The sequence below is a fragment of the Mchenga conophoros genome, linkage group LG23 (genome assembly GCF_057382185.1).
Source record: "Mchenga conophoros isolate Kocher_MC1m ecotype Shallow Benthic linkage group LG23, M_conophoros_male_GT1.1, whole genome shotgun sequence".
NCBI lineage: Eukaryota > Metazoa > Chordata > Actinopteri > Cichliformes > Cichlidae > Mchenga > Mchenga conophoros.
In genome coordinates this window covers 50352415-50373547 of record NC_140547.1, presented here as the reverse complement: position 1 = coordinate 50373547, position 21133 = coordinate 50352415, and the positions used below count along the sequence as shown (strand labels likewise).

The 21133-nt window shown below is 41.4% G+C and overlaps 1 protein-coding gene across 2 annotated transcripts; it reads right to left on the bottom strand.

Moving 5' to 3' along the window:
• Nucleotides 1–4423: 4423 nt before the first annotated feature.
• LOC146548260 (protein NLRC3-like) lies at nucleotides 4424–14912 on the bottom strand. 2 transcript variants are annotated; one of them, XM_085266185.1, is made up of 5 exons: nucleotides 14888–14912; nucleotides 14318–14450; nucleotides 13071–13312; nucleotides 11182–12970; nucleotides 10993–11041 (listed from the first exon to the last, which is right to left on the bottom strand). In XM_085266185.1, the coding sequence occupies exons 1-5, from the start codon at nucleotides 14910–14912 to the stop codon at nucleotides 10993–10995; spliced, it is 2238 nt and encodes a 745-aa protein (XP_085122311.1). The 2 variants fall into 2 exon arrangements, with proteins under 2 accessions (XP_085122310.1, XP_085122311.1); XM_085266184.1 differs by lacking the exons at nucleotides 10993–11041; nucleotides 14318–14450; nucleotides 14888–14912 and adding an exon at nucleotides 4424–4601 and having other exon boundaries at nucleotides 13071–13344.
• Between the last annotated feature and the right edge of the window lie 6221 nt (nucleotides 14913–21133).

Below are 21133 nucleotides of genomic sequence, written 5' to 3'. Positions count from 1 at the left end.
ACATTGCTGTTCTACTGTAAACTCATATAATCTGTGGAGTATTACTCACAACTGCATGTTGGTCTGGCTCAACAGGAGGCTGCACCAGATGCAGTACACCACCACCATCAACTGATAGAATATGAGGTTTATACAGGTCACTTATAACTTACAAGGGACCAAATGGCAATTAACAAACATACCAATCACCTTACACTTCATTGTCATTATGCTCTCAAAGACAACCAAGACTGAGGCAAGGCAAAATCAGTAGGAACATAACTTCACTACAAAATAATCCATTATGGTAAAGAGTTTATCAAATGAATGAGTAGCACTGCGAAGGTGACTGTGAAGAAAGGATGTATGCACATCATGTATTATTTTGAATTTACCCCCTATGTAGGCACTTGTGTCTTGCGGGGTTATTGACTCAGAGGATGTCCCCGCAGAGATGCCTTCGGCCACAGGGCGCCCACTGTTTTGGCTGAGGGCCAACTGCTCAGCCTCTGTGAGTGGTGGTGGTGGAGGACCCCCACCTGTTTTTCGGGCCTCCGCTTTTTTTCTGTTGGCTATAACGGGTCACATTTGAGCATACAGAGTAAGCAAATATGTACTTGTAATGTGCTCAGATAATTTCAATAAGTGCTTACAGACAGAAAATTAATGTAGCCTCTAACTGCAATTGATTTACATCGGACAAACAGACCAAGCACTATGGCTCATAATACAATTACACCTTACCTGTTTGGACTATATTTTTATATTTCATTTTTACTTGCTGCCAGGCACGTTTGGGGCCTGTTGGGTTGCACCTGCGCTCACATCACGTCACAAAATAAAATGTATAAAATAACAAATAAAATAACATATGATAAAATAACGTGTTAAATGGGTGGAAATCCCTAGATCAATGTTTATATTAACACTCACGCATTGACTCTGTCGGCTATGTTTTGCCATGCATGCTCACTTTCTTTTGCAGCTGTCGCTGTGTTACTTTTTTCCGCGGAATTTGCATGTTATCGGCATATGCTGCCATCAGCATTTCGGCCTCAAGCGCTGTAAAATACATTGACCGCGCCTTCTTTCCCTCCGTCTCCATGGTGACTCGCTTAATCTGTGCTCCGCTTATCAGGGCTTTATGTATCCTCGTCCGCGCGCTTCACTTGGGGTTAAAGCAACTCCGCCTTGATTGAACTAATTGTTATCAGCCTTTCTGAAACCGAATATTCCGAGTTGGACAGTTCGGGGTTACTCAACCGTGAGTGTCGTTTTTCACTCTGAGTTTTCCAAACCGGCTTCCTGAAACAGGGCCCTGAGCTCATTTGAACAGTTGAGGTCAGTTTCAGCTTCCTTCTTCTGACTTTTTTAGATTTCTGCAGCTAAGAAGCTTTTTGACAAAACATAAAGAATGGAGGCAAGTTTTGGAGCCCTCACCCATTGAGGAAATATTTCTAAAAACATTTCAAAGTAATTCCTCCCCAAAATTAATCAGTCATTTTTATAACACATTTATGAGTTTCAATACAAATGCAACTTTGGATATTAAGGCAAGGTGGGAAGCTGAGACTGGCACTCAAATCTCAGAGGACACCTGGGAAGAGGTGTTCGGTGAAGCCCATCTGGTGACTAATTCTGGGCTGTGGAGAGAATTTAAATGGAAGGTGGTCATGAGATATTTTAGAACCCCAGAGATAATTGCCAAAATGAAGCCTACAAATCCTGACACCTGCTGGCGAAATTGTGGTACTTCTTTAGGAACCCACTCACATATATTCTGGTCATGCCCAAAAATCTGCTCACTTTGGAATGACATATTTAAAGTTCTCAGTACAGTTTTCCAACAACCATTAACAAAAGACCAACAGTTAGCCATTTTAGGAGTCTTACCAAAGGGTTTTTCGGGAAACAATAAAACGTATCTCTTAAGAATCTTACAGCAGCACTAAAGTGTATCACTATTAAATGGCTGAATCTTGACCCACCTTCATATAATATGTGGATTGATAAAGCAAGAGAAATTTACCAGATGGAGGAAATAACATCTGCTCTGCGGATTCAGAGAGAATTGTTTACTGAGCGTTGGCGACCCATACATGCTTTACTGTTTCAATAATTTAGCATAGGTCTGTTTCGTTTTGTCCATTTACGGCTAAGTTTGTCACATGTTATTTAATATTACATAAAGTTTTTGTTTCTGTTGTTGTCTGTTTGTTTGTTTGCTTGCTTGGGTTTTGTTTTGTGCTTCCTAATTGCAGTTCTTATTTTAATCTACATTTCTGCATTGCAGTTCCTGTAACTGTCCTACTTGTGAACATCGACAAGCACAAGTTGCAATGTTGTAAATTATAATAAAAATTGAGTTTAAAAAAAAAAAGAACATTAAAGTCGTACATGTCTCATAAAAACAGGACAAAGACTTGAAAAAGTCGTGTTTTTCCTTCCAGGAACCACATGGCTTCACTTTTAAAGGTGAAGTGTGACAGAAATGGACATATTTGAAGTCCAACACCTTTTTCCAGTCACATTATTAAAGCAGACAAACTACAAGCTCATTTTCATTCCAACAAGTCATCTTCTGACCTGGACTAACAACACTGGTCTCTATGTGCAGCTGGCTGTGAGACCAGTGCTCAGGGAGCGTCTACAAAGTGCAACACTGAAAGAACATCACACACTCATTTGCTTCCAGCACTTTCACACAAACATCTACTGTCATTATTGTCACCAAACTCTGTGGATCCTTTATTGCAAATTCAAATGGGATCAAATGGTCAGACAAAAGAGGGTTATGAGGAAATATGATGAAATGTTGTGTATTAGCAGCAACTTATTGAATCTTTTTCCTCAGAAACCAAACAAAATGATTGACAAACATGTTTTTACAAACTCAGTGTTGGACTTGGATCAGCAGGATAAGCTGATGTTTAAAGGCATTTGAGTCTCGCTGTATGAGAGTCCAGTTCTTACTCAATATTTATGGATGATGTTCTTTCAGTGTTGCACTTTGTAGACGCTCCCTGAGCCTCACAGCCAGCTACACATGGACCAGCTGACATTACCCAGCATTAGAGGTGGCTGTAAAAAATTCATGTTCCCATTTAAATGGTTTTAATTTGAATAAAACGATGTTGATTCATTCAATCCTGAATCGATGTTTAATATAAATGTATTTTGCCAGAATCTCAGGTTAAAGCTCACAAACTATTTCAACAAGCAGCAAACAGCTAAAACAGTAAATGAGAGCAGCTAAACACACAAAGATGGAAACACAGAGCGTGGATCGTTCACTCGACGGCACATACACGGACACGCCGTCGGGGCTGAAAGTGGACAGCTCACAGATCCTGAAGCTGCAGGTTTCATCTGTCTCCAACCAAAACTGAGTGAAGCAGCAGCAAAAGAAGATCCAAACTCTGCTTCACGTTTGATAAACATGCTCATGAATTCTCTCTGACTTTGGCTGTTCCTGCCTGCACAGCTCTCTCTCTCTCAGTGTACTCCAAGAACAGCTTCAAACATCTGTTTCTGCATCATTCACTGTTTATTAGCCACCAGTCTGCTGTTGTGTAATAATGAAAGAAGTCGATGCTTCAGTGCTTTGAATTGTGTTACACAAAGAAAAGCAAAGTTTTCACGTTGTTCAGGCAGAATCGAGCGTTGAAGAATGAATTCACACGTCAATAAACATTTTCATCAGCACAAGCAGGACAATGAAAGCAGGAAATACCCCAAACTGCCATTTCTCATTCTACAACTTCAACAACTGCACATGAATTATACTTCATACACAGACCCACAGTCTCTGATTGCTCTGAAATCTCACTGACAGCCAATAGAAATAAAGAAAAGTCCAGACTGACAGTCTCTGTGGGGTTAGGCAGTGAACTGCTCACGCTGCGTTCAAGTGCATCACAAACTATTGGAATTGGATCCAACTTTGTGAAGCAGATTTCTTCTCAGCTGCTGTTTTGAACATTTCCTCATGAAATGTATTAAACTCTGTAAATGAACTGAGAACTATTTCTACATTTGAAACTATGGATTCATTTTCCCGTTCACTTCTGTACGTTAGTGTATGAATGAATGTTAGACTGGGCTCCATGGAAACACTTGGACTGGTCTCAGCTGCCTTCTTTCTGTAGTCCTTTCTCTTCTCCAGCTTCTGTTTGAAATCCTCTCACAGAGCCTGAAACCTGCTTTGCTGTCATGTTTGGGCCTGTGTTCCTCTGCTTTAACACAAACCTCACCACAGCAGCTGTGTGGGTCGTCTCTGTAGCAGCCCGATCAGCTTCTGATACATGAACATCATCACAGCTCCTAACTTCACCTTTATTAGCTTTGACATTCATGTCTTTCTTTTCTCTGTCTGTTTCCACACAAGCTCAAAGTCTCTGCAGCCTGAAATATAGAAACACAACAACAGCTGCAGTCAGTGAACTCACCTCAGAGTCTCCAGTCGACAGTTTGGACTCTCCAGTCCAGCACACAGAAGCTTCACTGCTGAATCCTGCAGCTTGTTGTTACTAATGTCCAGCTCTGTCAGATGGGAGGGGATGGACTTCAGGGCCGAGGCCACAACTTCACAGTGAGTCTCTGAGAGTCCACAGTCAGCCAGTCTGTGATCATAGAAAATATAAAATGTGTTATTATAAAAGCAGAAAGTCTGCATTATAAACACAGACTGAATGTATATGAAGACAAAACAGAGTGAGGTCATAATCTGATGAACATCTGCTCTTCACATCTGTGCTTCAGCTCCTCTTACTGTGTTTGACATGACACAACGATTGAGTCTCTCTCAGACCTGCAGACTTTTAATGAGAATCTTTGTTTGGCTTTAATCTGCAGATGAAGGAGGAAGATGGCGTCACATTTAGGCTTCCATAATGTCCACAGTCTGTCACTGAGATCTGATCCAGAGTCAGAGTGAAGACACACATGTGGACTGTTTCCTGTCTTGAATCCAGAACATTTTGAATGAGCTCAGCTCAGTGAAGAGTTCCAGCTGGAAAGATGATCTCTGTTTGCTACCTGCTGCTGTCAGGTACGACTGTTCACGTCCACACGCAGGAAAAATCTGCTGACTGTCACCAAACGGAGCAGAAATGTCATCACTGGACAATAATGATGAATGAACTCAGAGCTGCTGATATCACATCTGATTTCAGGGGAACTAAACTAAAAAGGAACAAATAGAAACAACCATCATGACTCTGTTTGACCTTCAGATCAGAAACTATGGTTCAGAACAGCAGCAGGAATTCAGGCACTGTCACATCCTCAACATCCATATTCCAAATGCTCTTCCTGACAGGACACTCTTTGTTCCCACTCAGGGAGTTTCCATGTGTAGAAATCATTTCTGAATCTCAGTAGACTGGGAGGTTTTTCCATCTCATGAATCTCTTTCCTAACATCAAACTAGATAAATCAAACAAAGGAACTGGAGTCTGTCTAATTTCTGACCCCAGTAAAGTTTGTACTGGGATACCCCGACATACTCTCTCTCCATCTGCTCCCACAGCCTCATATTCACAGCTGGCCCTTCTCTCAGCATCCACACTCAGGGTGGGGGCGGGGTCAACACCAGTCAAAACCATTGCTTTGGCCTTATGGCCATTTTATTAGTGTGCGTTTCTGAGTAACAAGCAGGACTACGCACAGGTGTTTGGACATGTGTGGACCCGACCTACACTTAAACTTCTTAAATCCTCTGTTTCTGTGTCACCAGCTACACTTTTAATATTCATATATTCACTCCGACATTTTTGGGGAGCGGTCAGAGCTCGTACACTGCAGACAGACATGTCTCCCAGCACACAGCTGACTGTCAACTCTCTGAGATTGGATATGATTCATTTAGATTATATCTGTAAGGTGAAGTTTATCTCGGTGTTTATTTGTTCCTGAGGAAGTCAGCTCGGCTCAGATTAAAGTTTAATAACTGAACAATTTCAGTGAACCTTAACGCCTCCCTGGAGCATATATGGAACTGAATCAGTCACTTTTCTTTATTTCCTGATGTTCATATGTGACATACATGTTTTAACCATTAATCTGGAATTAAACTGACATTTAATATATTTTAAGGAGGAAAGAGAAATTTCACCAGAGGATGTTGATGCTGTTCATGGAGACTGAAGACAGAATGATTTATCTGTCTTAATATTTCTGCTGCTCTTTCCTTTGGTGCAAAAATATTTTAACTGTTGGTTTTAATTCAAAATCAATGGTTAAAATGTTAAAATACCAACAAACTTGTGGCGTTAGTGTTGATATTCTGTGAGTTACTTAAAGAGATCACACAGGTACAGGACATATTTTATGTTTAAGTTTATACATGTTTGCGGTGAGATGTGCATGTAGTGGGCTGTTATGTTGTAAACTGTGTGGATGTGTTTGGGAACAGAAAGATTATTTTACTGCATAAAACGGCGCTGATCAGCTGTTTCTGCCGCTGATACACTCGGCCGGTGAACCACCTGACTCACACAGGCTCTCCTCCTCCACAGTCCTCGTTTATGAAGAGCTTTACAAACACAACATCACGGCTAACAGCTGGATTCTCCCGTTTCAGTGCCAAACAGCCACTTCCTGCTACAGACAGTAAAGTGGACAGTTTGGCGCTAAACACGTTTTTAAAACTTGAAGCTCTTATTTGTTAAAGCCAGCTTCACAGACAGATCTGTGTCAGTGTTTTAGAGCAGGGCTCAGTGGTGTAAACCAGCCTTTATATGTGTTTCATCTCCATTTTTACATTAAACTGAACCAAAACACTGAAAACTTCACCTGATATGTCTGTGCAGGTTCTCATCATACAGTCATGGTAATCTAAGGAGCCCGGAAAGAAAAGTGACTTCTTTAAGTTTCTTGAAGACGTTTCATCTCTCGAAACCGCTGCTGATAATCACCCACACCCTTTTTCACAGCTTGGCTCATGTGATGAGCCACATGATCAATAGTTGGTCAGCGACCCTCTTAAGGGACACTCCCACTAGGGTTAAAATCTGGGACTCTCCACTTTTTGGTTTTAGAAGTGAAGAAGCTGAATGTTCGGATTAAACATCTTCAAGAAACTTAAAGCAGTGCACTCGCTTTTCTTTCTAAGCGGCCTTTCTTAGATCACCTGATATAACCTGAGTAAATTATGTCGGGTTTGAAAACTCTGCAGCATGACCCGGGTGTTGCTGGTGGCATCATGAGCTTAGACCCCTCAGTCAGCTCAGTCTGAAGTCATCGTCAGCACTAACAGGCACAAATAGGCTCTAACGTGACAAACTGACCCGACATTTAAAGAGTGCCCACTACAGTCTCAGCTAAAACATATTAAAATGTGCAACGCCAAGGACTGTACACTGGACTCCATTTCAGTGCAAAAGAATAAAACGAAGTAAATCCATCCAATCTCCTCTGCCTGTCCTTATCATCAATAAAAACAATTAATAAAACAGAAAATCATAGAAACAGTCATCTTTGTTATTGCATCATCACACATCAGTTCCCAGTAACTAGTCAGAATGAGACGTTGTTTTCATCTTTCTCACACTCATCTCACTCCCCGGTCACAACAGGTGGTGACTTTAACAGGTGTTACAACCTGGCTCAAAGCTGCAAAAGAGGGCGGAGACTGAAAACAGAGACTGGTTTCATTTTGAAGTTCTTAATAACCTCGGCTAAAGATGAAAACAGACAGCGTGACAGGGTCTGACAACGAGTGGTGGCGTCGTCTTAGCCGACCTCGGCAGTTATTCACACGCCATGACCAAAAACTCCTGCAGTGTCACAGCAGACAGAGGAGGAGTCACAGAGGAGCGTAACAGCTGTGACAGATGCAACAGGAGGACGAGCTCCAACAGTAAACACACTGTGAAGACAGGAAAGCAGTCACGAGTGATGTTGGTCCTGTTTTTATCTCCACTAAAACCTCTCTAACGTCACATGTAACAGAACACAGACACATCTGATTATCAGGGACCACGACCCACATCTTTGCCTCACTATGTTTATAAGAAGAGACTGAAAATAATGATTCTCCCAACACATCACCAACACTTTTATGGCAAACAGATAATAGTGAGTGACAAGAGGTGAACTGTTTCATATGCAGTTATCAGGGTAAATACATTTAAACCAAAGACACTGGAAGAGTAAAGGAAAGGAACTGAAGGTGACAATTCAAGAAGCTCAACAGAAGTCAAATGTAACAGGATCAAGATTCCCTGTTAAAAACAGATATGTATAGTATAATAGTAGACTATACTAATAATAGTGTATAGTATAATAGTAGACTATACTAATAATAGTGTATAGTATAGTATACTATACTAATAATAGTGTATAGTATAATAGTATACTATACTAATAATAGTGTATAGTATAGTATACTATACTAATAATAGTGTATAGTATAGTATACTATACTAATAATAGTGTATAGTATAGTATACTATACTAATAATAGTGTATAGTATAATAGTATACTATACTAATAATAGTGTATAGTATAATAGTATACTATACTAATAATAGTGTATAGTATAGTATACTATACTAATAATAGTGTATAGTATAGTATACTATACTAATAATAGTGTATAGTATAATAGTAGACTATACTAATAATAGTGTATAGTATAGTATACTATACTAATAATAGTGTATAGTATAGTATACTATACTAATAATAGTGTATAGTATAATAGTATACTATACTAATAATAGTGTATAGTATAGTATACTATACTAATAATAGTGTATAGTATAATAGTAGACTATACTAATAATAGTGTATAGTATAGTAGACTATACTAATAATAGTGTATAGTATAGTATACTATACTAATAATAGTGTATAGTATAATAGTATACTATACTAATAATAGTGTATAGTATAGTATAATAGTATACTATACTAATAATAGTGTATAGTATAATAGTAGACTATACTAATAATAGTGTATAGTATAGTAGACTATACTAATAATAGTGTATAGTATAATAGTAGACTATACTAATAATAGTGTATAGTATAGTATACTATACTAATAATAGTGTATAGTATAGTATACTATACTAATAATAGTGTATAGTATAGTATACTATACTAATAATAGTGTATAGTATAATAGTATACTATACTAATAATAGTGTATAGTATAGTATAATAGTATACTATACTAATAATAGTGTATAGTATAATAGTAGACTATACTAATAATAGTGTATAGTATAGTAGACTATACTAATAATAGTGTATAGTATAATAGTAGACTACACTAATAATAGTGTATAGTATAGTAGTATACTACACTAATAATAGTGTATAGTATAATAGTATACTATACTAATAATAGTGTATAGTATAATAGTATACTATACTAATAATAGTGTATAGTATAGTATACTATACTAATAATAGTGTATAGTATAGTATACTATACTAATAATAGTGTATAGTATAATAGTAGACTATACTAATAATAGTGTATAGTATAGTATACTATACTAATAATAGTGTATAGTATAGTATACTATACTAATAATAGTGTATAGTATAATAGTAGACTATGCTAATAATAGTGTATAGTATAATAGTAGACTATACTAATAATAGTGTATAGTATAGTATACTATACTAATAATAGTGTATAGTATAGTATACTATACTAATAATAGTGTATAGTATAATAGTAGACTATGCTAATAATAGTGTATAGTATAATAGTATACTACACTATTATTAGTGTAGTATACTACTATACTATACACTATTATTAGTGTATAGTATAGTAGTATACTACACTAATAATAGTGTATAGTATAGTAGTATACTACACTAATAATAGTGTATAGTATAATAGTATACTATACTAATAATAGTGTATAGTATAGTATACTATACTAATAATAGTGTATAGTATAATAGTATACTATACTAATAATAGTGTATAGTATAGTATACTATACTAATAATAGTGTATAGTATAATAGTAGACTATACTAATAATAGTGTATAGTATAGTATACTATACTAATAATAGTGTATAGTATAATAGTATACTATACTAATAATAGTGTATAGTATAATAGTAGACTATACTAATAATAGTGTATAGTATAGTATACTATACTAATAATAGTGTATAGTATAATAGTAGACTATACTAATAATAGTGTATAGTATAATAGTATACTATATGAAGTCTACACCGCCACGTCCTTAAAATTCAGCGAAATTAAGGACGCATTTGAGGGCCGCATTTCGAGCAGCGACCTTCGTCCCGTCGCTGTGATGTAATCGGCCTTAAAATGCGTCCTTTAAGGCTGCAGACCCTGAATTGGGATACAGCCAGAGTCTCGTCTCTGTTTTCACAGAGGATGTGGTTCTGTTGGCTTCATCAGGTGATGGCCTCCAGCTCACAGTGGAGCTGTTCTCAGCAGAGTGTGAAGCCCTGTGAATGAGGATCAGCATCTGAGGCCATGGTCCTCAGCTGGGAAAGGGTGGAGTGCCCACTCTGGCTCAGAGACGTTCCTGCCCCAGGTGGAGGAGTCTGAGTATCTCAGGGTCGTGTAAAGAAGGGGGAGGGGAGCAGGAATCAACAGACAGACTGTTGCTGCGGTAACAGTGAGGTGGACGCTGTACCGGTCTGTCGTGGTGAAGAGAGAGAGAGCTGAGCGTGACAGCGAAGCTCTAAATTTACCGGTCGATCTACGTCCCTGCCCTCACCTATGGTCACGAGCTGTGGGCAGTGACTGGAAGAACCAGATCGTGGTTACAAGTGGGGCAAATAAATTTTCTCTGAAGGGTAGCTGGTGTCTCCCTTGGAGACGGGGTGAGGAGAATCCTCTTCACAAAAACTAATCAAGTGAACAAGACTCTCCAGGAGGGAAACATTTAAATATCCAAGTCCACCATAAAGAGAAAACTGCATGAAGGTAAACACAGATGGTGCATTACAATTCATTGCATGTGTTTTACATGAAGAATGGAGGATATACCGTCCACTTTCACTCTGTCTTTAGCAGCAAGTGGCTCTTTGTTGTTTGGCTAGCTGCACTGAAACAGGAGAATCCAGCTGTTAGCCGTAATGTTGGTGTTTGTAAAGCACTTTATAACCAAGGACTGTGTTTTTAATTTAAAGATTAAACTATTAACCGACACTGATCAATGATGTTAGTGATCACATCTGGACTCACCGAGCCTTTCTGCAGTTCCTCACAGCTGGAATCAGTCTCAGTCGTCCCTCCTTTGATGCTTTGTACTTCTGCAGGTCAAACTCATCCAGAACCTCCTCTGACATCTGCAGCATGAAGGCCAGAGCTGAGCAGTGGATCATAGAGAGGTCCTTTGACCTTTTCTTTGACTTCAGGAACTCTTGGATCTCCTGATGTACTGAGAGGTCGTTCATCTCCATCAGACAGTGGAAGATGTTGATGTTTCTGTCAGGACAGGAATTAAACTTCTTGTTATTCTTCAGGTTCTTGATGACTCTCTGGATGGTTTCTGGACTGTTCTCTGTCTGACCCAGCAGACCTCCTAAGAGTCTCTGGTTGGACTCCAGACAGAGGCCATGAAGGAAGCGGACAAACAGGTCCAGGTGGCCATTTTTACTCTGGAGGGAGTTCTCCATGGCTCGTTTAAGGAAATCATCCAGAGATGACTCTTTGTATTTTTTTCCCAGAAAGTCCTTCAGCACCTCTGACTTCCTGTTGGTGAAACAGTGGAACATGTAGACTGCAGCCAGAAACTCCTGGATGCTCAGATGAACAAAGCAGTAGACTGGTTTCTGGAAGATCACACACTCTCTTTTGAAGATCTCTGTACAAACTCCTGAGTACACCGAGGCCTCTGTCACATCCAGACCACACTGCTCCAGGTCTTCTTGGTAGAACATGATGTTTCCTTTCTCCAGATGTTCAAACGCCAGCCTCCCCAGCTTCAGAAGAACTTCCCTGTCAGCCTCCGTCAGCTCCTGTGGACTCGTCTCATGTCCCTCGTGGTACTTGTTCTTCTTCCTCTTTGTCTGAACCAGCAGGAAGTGTGAGTACATGTCAGTCAGGGTCTTGGGCAGCTCTCCTCTCTGCTCTGTAGTCAACATGTGCTCCAGAACTGTAGCAGTGATCCAGCAGAAGACTGGGATTCTACACATGATGTGGAGGCTCCTGGATGTCTTCATGTGGGAGATGATTCTGCTGGACAGCTCTTCATCACTGAATCTCCTCCTGAAGTACTCCTCCTTCTGGGCGTCAGTGAAGCCTCGTACTTCTGTTAGCCTGTCAACACATGTAGGAGGGATCTGATTGGCTGCTGCGGGTCGGGAAGTTATCCAGACGAGAGCCGAGGGAAGCAGATTCCCCTGGATGAGGTTTGTCAGCAGCTGGCTGACTGATGACTTCTGTGTGACATCAGACAGCAGCTTCCTGTTGGTGAAATCCAATGAAAGTCTGCTTTCATCCAGGCCGTCAAAGATGAACAAAAGCTGAGAGACAGCCAGCTTCTCTGCTGTGACCTTCTGTAGTGTTGGATGGAAAACATGGAGCAGCTCCAGAAGACTGTACTGCTCCTCTCTGATCAGGTTCAGCTCCCTGAATGAAAGCAGAACCACCACACTGACATGTTGGTTCTCCAAGCCCTCTGCCCAGTCCAGAGTGAACTTCTGCACTGAGAAGGTTTTTCCAACACCAGCCACGCCGTTGGTCAGAACCACTCTGATGGGTCTCTGTTGGTCAGGTAAGGCTTTAAAGATGTCCTGGCACCTGATTGGAGTGTCATGGAGGGCGTCCATCTTGGAAGCTGTCTCCAGCTGCCTCACCTCATGTTGGCTATGAACCTCTTCACTCTGTCCCTCTGTGATGTAGAGCTCAGTGTAGATCCTGTTGAGGAGGGTTCTACTTCCTGTTTCATCACTTCCTTCAGTCACACGTTCACATCTCCTCCTCAGACTGATCTTATGTTCATCTAAAACCTCCTGCAGACCAACATCTGCTGAAAGAAAAACAGAAAGAAAACTCTTCAATGTCTGAACAACAACAAGAAGTCCAGTTTTCAGAAATGAGTCCATCAGCAGACAGATGTTCAGTCTTACTTTGTACACAGCTGCTCTGACTGGCTGTCTGCAGTCCAGCTCTGCTTCTGGATCTTTCTCCACACTGGGGACAGGACCAGTCTCCTGATGAAGCAGACTGGTCCCAGTATGAGGAGATGCACTGTCTGCAGAACCAGTGTCCACAGCTGGTAGAGACTGGATCCTTCAGGACGTCCTGACACAAAGCACAGCAGGACAGCTGCTCCTCCTCACAGACACCACTCCTCTTCCTCTTCCTCCCTCTGTGAACACATTTCTTTATCACTAAAATCATTGACTGTCAGTGACAAACATCCAGATTTGATGACACTGTGCAGAAGCTCTGATGGTCACAGAGAAAAGTCAAAGTGGAGAAACTTGTGTTTGAGTTCAGAATCCAAGTTTCCTTTGCTGTTCCTGCCTGTCTTATTAAACACAGAGTGATCAGCCTACAAACTCCACAGTAAAAGCCTTCATCACAGAGCCAATCAGGCAGAAGCTTCTGCACCATCAGGACACAAACAGAGAGGAGCTTCTATCCTCAGACCATCCAAGTCCTAAATCAGAACATGCTCCCCTCATAGCATCACCATCAGGGTTTAAACAGGACCTTACATCATGTTCTTGTCTCACTGTCATATTTCAGATCATACCTGATTCATTATGACGTCACACGCTGCTACACTGATCCTGCTGCTTCATTACTGCTGATATTACTCTGCTCACTCTGTTCAGTTACTCTGTTTACATCACTTTGCTCATTTGCTTTGTTCTGCTTGCACTGCTCTGTCAGTACATGCTGTGCTAATGTGGCACAAAGCACTTTAACATTACATCTGCACAATGTTTCATTATTTCATTTAATGATTGTTTCTAATGTTTTGTCCAGTCACAGGAGCAGCTCAGCACATTTCACTGTGTTGTACGTGTATGACGATGCCTGTGACAAATAAACAGCCTCGGACTCTTCAATCTTCTGCATTTCTTTGGAGATCAGCTCAGTGGCCTGTTGAGACCATCTTTCTATTTCTGATGACTCAGTTCAGATTATTATCCTGATACTTTCTTTTAAAATGTGATGAAATCATTTATCTGATGTTCTGACACAAATACACCAAAACAATCCCAAACAGCACAAACCACCACGTTACACACAGTGTAATAAAAATACAGGCAACTACAAATAAAAACACTTTAAAATATAAACTAAAATTACAAAGTGGTCACAGAATTTCAAACACCCGTAAATGAGTCAGCAGCTCTCTTACATGGTCAGCTGAGCTCCATGATTGAAGAACATTGTTGCTGCAGGTTCATCACTGAACTGTGGAGGAACTTTTTCTTTGGACCAGTCACTCCTCACAGACACACAGCTGGATGCTGGAGACTGTGACCTCTGACCTCTGCAAACACAAACACATCACATGAATTACTGATTAATCTCTGTTTAAAATCTTTTAAGCAGCTGCAAACACACAAACTGGATGATGTGATGGTTTCTGTCAGTAATAGTTGTCTCAGATTAGAGTACAGACGGCTGCAGAGACGTTCACAGCAACAGAGAAGAAATCATTACCTTGGATTGCATTACTACTACGATTGATACTAGCATTATCGTACCCGGACCACCATTAGGAATCATTTATGATGTCACTGGTAGAACATTTATAGAAACAACCTTTGAACTCTGAGTCAGCAGCTCTCTTACATGGTCAGCTGAGCTCCATGATTGAAGTTCACTGTTGGTGCAGGTTCATGACTGAAATGTGGAGGATATTCTTTGGACCGGTCACTCCTCACAGACACACAGCTGGATGCTGGAGACTGTGACCTCTGACCTCTGCAAACACAACCACATTGCATTCATTTCACATCAATTAGTACACCACAAAAGGCATGCAAGGAACACAGTATGAAGGCAAACTTCTGGCTTCAATAACATTCAACAGGTCAGGTGGAAACTTTTCTCAGATTTGATTCATGTTTTTATAGAACGATCCAGCTAAAAAAAATATACCATTAGGTCAGGGGTCAGCAACCTTCAGGACCCAAAGAGCCATTTGGAGCCAGTTTCCACGCAAAAGAAAACACTGGGAGCCACAAATACTTTTTGACATCTAGAATGAAGATAACACTGTATATACTGTTTTTTACCTTTATGCTTTGTGTGAACAACTAAGGTGTGTTGCTTATGAAATCCATGAAGTGCTACAGAGAAAATTACATGTTATTTATGTAATGAACACATTTGAACTCTTAAAGAAATATAACCAAAGGAAAGACACCCAGCTGAACTAAAATGATGTAGCAAACAAAAGCTGCTGTGAGCCGCCACCCTTATATCTCCTTTGGGCTTTTGGAGCCTTGACCTGACTTTTAAAAAACAATTGGAAAAAAAGCTCTATGCTGCTGAAAGATGAAAAATAGATATTTGCAAAATTCTGCCTAAATATGTATTTTACCTGGTTAATGTGTGTGGCGGGGCGTGGTCTGCAGCGCCGCTGCAGGGGAGGCGGACGCACCTGAGCGGCACCCGCAATCACGCCTCGCCGCCTTAACGTCTGTGCTGTTGTGTTGGTGTGTGTCGGGCTGTGAGCTGCAAAGCTACAGCCGGCTGTGTGCGTACAGCAACCGTGTGTGAAAAGTGGTCAATAAAGAGAAGCTGAAAAGCGTGTTCATGCAAACATCGTCGGGTCTGCCGTGATATGTTTACAACGGGACTTCTGCTCCTGAACCTCTGCGCACAGCGTCTGCAGGTCGGGGCTGTACGAAGTCACTTTCATCTTTACAGGACTGTAAGCTGTCGTCTGTGAGGCGTGAGCGGTGTTTGTTTTTAACGTAGTTCACGGTGGAGAACAGCTGCTGACATAATGTGGATCCGAAGATCCATAATTGGCCTTCCTGGGGCTGAAAGTCTCGATAAATGCACGGCGTTTCGGCGGGTACACCGGCTTCCACGAGTGTGACGCTTATTTGAGCGATGAAAAAATAAAAAATATAATTTTATTTTTAGATTTCAATATCACAATAATCTTCCAATTTAGAACTACAAGTTAAAAAAGAACATAAATAAAATACACTTCAGCTAAATACTTCTAATTTATTTTCCCAAACCACGAGGAGCCGCACTGTAAGGACTAAAGAGCCGCAGGTTGCCGACCCCTGCATTAGTGTTAGTCAATGTTGCAACTGAACTGAAAAACAAAAGATTTTGGTCCAAAGAAACAAAGTCACTATTAATACAACACAACCCCCCCAAAAAGACCCATGTAGACCCCGGGCTCTATGGGTCTTGTGCTCGGAGCTTGTTCCTGTGCTGCCATGATTAGTGCCTCTGTGCTGTCTTTCAGTCCAGCTTTGTTCAGCCACTGGTAGGATTTCTGGATGTCAGCCACTTCCTCTGCCTGCTGGTGGTGCAAACTGTGTTGTTCTGAGTTTCATTGGACGTCTTTGTCCAAAGCACCAGACAAAGGGCAAAGTAGATGCATTTGCATCAGCAGGAAAATACACCCCAAACTAGCATCATCATTATACAACTTTAACAACGGCCACTAAATGATACTTCATACACAGACCAGTGTTAGGTTAAGTTATGATGTCACTGGCAGAACATTTATAGAAACAACCTTTGAACTCTGAGTCAGCAGCTCTCTTACATGGTCAGCTGAGCTCCATGATTGAAGAACATTGTTGCTGCAGGTTCATGACTGAAGTGTGGAGGAAGTATTTCTCTGGACCAGTCACTCCTCACAGACACACAGCTGGATGCTGGAGACTGTGACCTCTGACCTCTGCAAACACAAACATCAATAACTGATCAGTTCTCTCTGACAGCCATATGATCAGCTGATCCCTCTGTGATATTGTGTCTGCCTCATAACGCTGACAGGTCAGCCAATCATCATCCAGTTTTTTCTGTCTCTGAATGAACTCAGTTTGTTCTCAGCTCTTCTCTCTGATTCTGCTGCACTGACTTCACTTAAACTTACAGAGTTCAGATCTTAGCAAGAAAACAAGTCAATAAAAATCAAACTCAGATCAAACAGTTTGAACCAATCACAGATCAATGATTCTGTCATGGTTATGTTGAAATGACTAATAAAGTTAGTAGTGTTCTTACATTGTTGCTGCAGGTCCATGACTGTAAGGTGGAGGTGTTTGTGTAACCCCGTCACTCCTCACAGACACACAGCTGGATGCTGCAGATGTTGCTCCGTCCTCTTCCTCCATCTTCTTGATGTCAGGGTGGAGTTAGTCTGAGAGGTAAACACACACACTCAGAGGTGCTGTTGTACTGGAAGCATCACACTGACGGCTTTCTAATGTTGGAGCTTTGGCCCTAAAGTCCAAACCAGTTATTTTAGAGGCTCAAAGTCTTTAAAAAACACCAAAACCATCACATTATTTAATAAGTACATGATCAGGTGGATGAAGGAACTCAGTGTGTTTGGGATCATCATCATGGTGAGGAGCCCACATGTTACGGCTCCTTTGGAGAGAAGCTGAGGATCACTGCAGGAAGTGAGCTCATGAAACCAAACTGCTGTTTGTGAGCAGGATGACTCTGTTATTGGACCTGCTCTGTGTTCTACATATGATCAATACTTCAAATATCTGTAAACATCTCATCTTGTATTTGTTGCACTTGGTCACATCTGTCTTTAAAAATAGATTTTTAATGTCACTGAGAGTTCTTTTCTACCTTTATTGATTTATTTTGGAATAAATTAAATATAAAGGTGCCAAAAACTGCCTGCAGCTTCTGCTCTGTGACAGGAAACTACTGTCAGGCTCAAAATGACTTCAGATTATTCATCACAGAGTGTTTATAGATCACAGGACACGTTACAGTTTCACTGTCAATGTTTTAGTTTAAAAGAATGACGTGATAAGATCTTACTGTGAATCTGCGCGCTCATTGGCTAATACCCTGAGACTGACAGGTGGTTATCCAATCAGCGTGCGGCCTCACACGGACATAAAACTCTTAAAGTTTGTTTCTGAAGGGATTTTCAGATCAGACCTGATGTTTCTGCCTACAGCCTGTTTACCGATATAATCAATATCAGATATCAGAGCAACAGAAACCTCGGTGATCAGGACGCCGGGACTGAGAACAGGAAGTGGCTCAAACGTCGCACTTTCATAAAGTGAACTCCACTCACCGAGTTTCTGTCGCCATTTTAGTTTTAAAACCCGTCGTGATAAGGGCGGGTCTTACTGTGAACCTGCGCGCTCATTGGCTAATAACTTGAGATTGACAAGTCGTTATCCAATGAGCGCGCGGCTTCTCCCAACATAAAGTAGTTTCCTTTGAAAAACCAAAGTCTGATTATTTTTGCCTCCACTGACGGAGCCTGTTGTTCCCGCCACAGAGACACAGTAATGTCAGAGCGGTGTTAACACTCACCTGCCTCAGCACAGCTCTCACTCTCCTCCTGCTCTCTCAGCTAAACTCACTTCCTCTCTACTTACAGGAAACCAGCGCTCAGAGGAGCCGACCGGCCTCACGTTTCACCCACAGACACGAACAGTGTGGAATTATTTTATGTCATAAGAAGAAACATATTCATGTTAACACTCACCTGCCTCAGCTCCACCTTCCTCCTCCTGCTGCTCTGAACGGAGGATCAACACTTTCACTTTCACTGCTCCTCCCTAAACACAGAGGATGCTGGGACTTGTAGTTTTTACCTTGTGTGATATTTATGGCTGTGACACTAAATCACAGCACGAAGACTTCCTGCAAATATGTCACAGGCGATAAAAGTTTCACATTAAAGGTGAAGTTATTTTTCTGTCTCATGTTCAATAAACAGTGAGCTGGGAAAACTGAAGAACAGACTTCAGACGTTCCCTGCAGAGTTTCTGCTGCTCGGTCGTCTGCATGTTGCTGAGACTGAGCTGATGATGAAGCTGTGATGGGTTTATGGCACGTTTGGTTGTGGAGAAGAGTTTTACTGCCGGTGCAGGTGAAATGATCAGAGGTTACAGCCTCTGGTTGAAGTGGAGGCAGCGATCAGGATGGCTGAGCAGCAGAGGTCTCGAGGGTCCTAAAGTGTAAAAGCATCAGTGTTAGTAACACAAAGATCACAGAATGGGATCATCCACACAACACTAACATCTAAATCCACGGCAGGAACTCTTCCAGTGTCCTGAAAAATCTGTGTGCACGATGCTGAGATTAAAATCTGTCTGCTCATCTTAATGCAATATTGTGAAGTTACAATTCTTTTCTGTAAAAAGAATTTTCATTTTTGTATATAAATAAATGTTGATGTTGTGCTTTGGGATCGTGTGCTTCAATTTGACTTATAATATGCCAAATGACTGCAACAGGCGGCTTAAGGCAATGCCATCCAGAGTAAGGATCTTGTTAGCCAGTGTTTCTAAGATTTTTACGCCCCGTTACAATAACCTCAGTTTTATCTGAACTTAGAAGCAGAAAATTAAAGCTCATTATGTGTCTAAGACATCCCGGCAGTTTAACCAATAAAAGTGGGTATCATATGCATAGCAGTGAAAATGTATGCTATGTCTTCTAAAGCACGTATAATGTAAGCAGAACTGGTCTTTGCACAGAAGCCTGTGGAGCTTCATAATTAACCTCAGTGTGTGAAGAGGACTCTCCATTTAATAATAGCTGTAATAAAATGTTCTGGCCAACAGTGTTAAACGCTGCACTTGGGTCTAGCAGGGAAGATTTCAACTTTTCAATATGAATGAAGGCTGAAAACTGATTAGATTAATGTCTGATGATCTTTTCTGTGCTTCTGCAAGTTTGTAACACCGAACATATTAAAGGATGATATAAGGTTCACAGGAAGAGTTTAATTAGACACATTTACTATTTTTTCTTTATACTCTTTCTTTCTTGACATGTTTAATATACGGAGCCCCGCAGGGGACATGGGAGAAAAAAAATTAAGACGGACTTTTGCGAGATCTCGCAAAACAAACTCGGGACGCAGAGGGAGAAGATCTGGCGTTCTGGTTCGACTGAGACGGCGCACTAACAGACCACCATTAACCAGTTTATTACTGGCTAATGTGCAGTCTCTGGAAAACAAGCTGTGCGAGCTTCGGGCACGGATCTCATTCCAGCGAGAGATGCGGGACTGCTGCGTGATCTGCCTCACAGAAACCTGGCTATCGGACAAGGTACCAGACTCCGCAATACAACTACCGGGGTTCTCCGTGCATCGTGCGGACAGGTCACAGGATCTTACTGGGAAAAGCAGAGGCGGTGGTGTATGTTTCATGATCAACAACAGCTGGTGTGATTATGCGAACGTGCACCCGGTCAAATCCTTCTGCTCACCGGATCTGGAGTACCTGGCTACCGAGGGAATTTACAGCAGTGATTATTACGGCTGTTTACATTCCCCCACAAGCCGACACTGACCGAGCACTCAGGGAACTGTACAGCGCGATCAGCAGTGAGGAAACCGCACACCCAGAGGCAGCGTTTATCACAGCCGGAGACTTTAATAAGGGAAACCTGAAGAAAGTCTCACCAAAACTCCACCAACACATCCATTTTAGCACTCGTGGAGACCGGCTACTTGACCACTGCTACACCTCTTTCCGGGATGCGTACAAAGCCCTCCCCCGCGCCCCATTCGGCCAATCAGATCACCGCTCCATCCTGCTCCTGCCCGCCTACAGGCAGAAGCTGAAACAGGAAGCTCCAACCCGGAGGGCGGTGCACTGTTGGACGGACCAATCGGAGTCTACGCTGCGGGACTGTTTTGATCACGCGGACTGGGAAATGTTTCACGTGGCTGCTAGGAACATTGATGAGTACACAGACTCAGTCTGTGGATTTATCAGGAAATGCGTGGAAGATGTCGTCCCATCCAGAACAGTTAAATCCTTCCCAAATCAAAAACCCTGGATTAACGGAGATGTTCGCGCGGCACTGGCGGCACGGAGCACTGCTTTTGCCTCTGCGAACACATCGGACTACAAACACGCACATTACCAACTCCGGAAGACGATCAAAGCAGCCAAACGTGAGTACAGGGACAGGGTGGAGCAACAGTTTGACAACCCTCGGAGTATGTGGCAGGGACTAAACACGA

Bases quoted from the DNA above. Each gene is read 5' to 3' on its own strand.
- LOC146548260 (XM_085266184.1), bottom strand. From the start codon at position 13,344: ATGATTTTAGTGATAAAGAAATGTGTTCACAGAGGGAGGAAGAGGAAG. The intron at 12,971-13,070 runs GTAAGACTGAAC...TTTTTCTTTCAG, and splicing joins TCAGAGCAGCTGTGTACAAA to CAGATGTTGGTCTGCAGGAG. The intron at 4,602-11,181 runs GTGAGTCCAGAT...CTATGATCACAG, and splicing joins AGGAACTGCAGAAAGGCTCG to ACTGGCTGACTGTGGACTCT.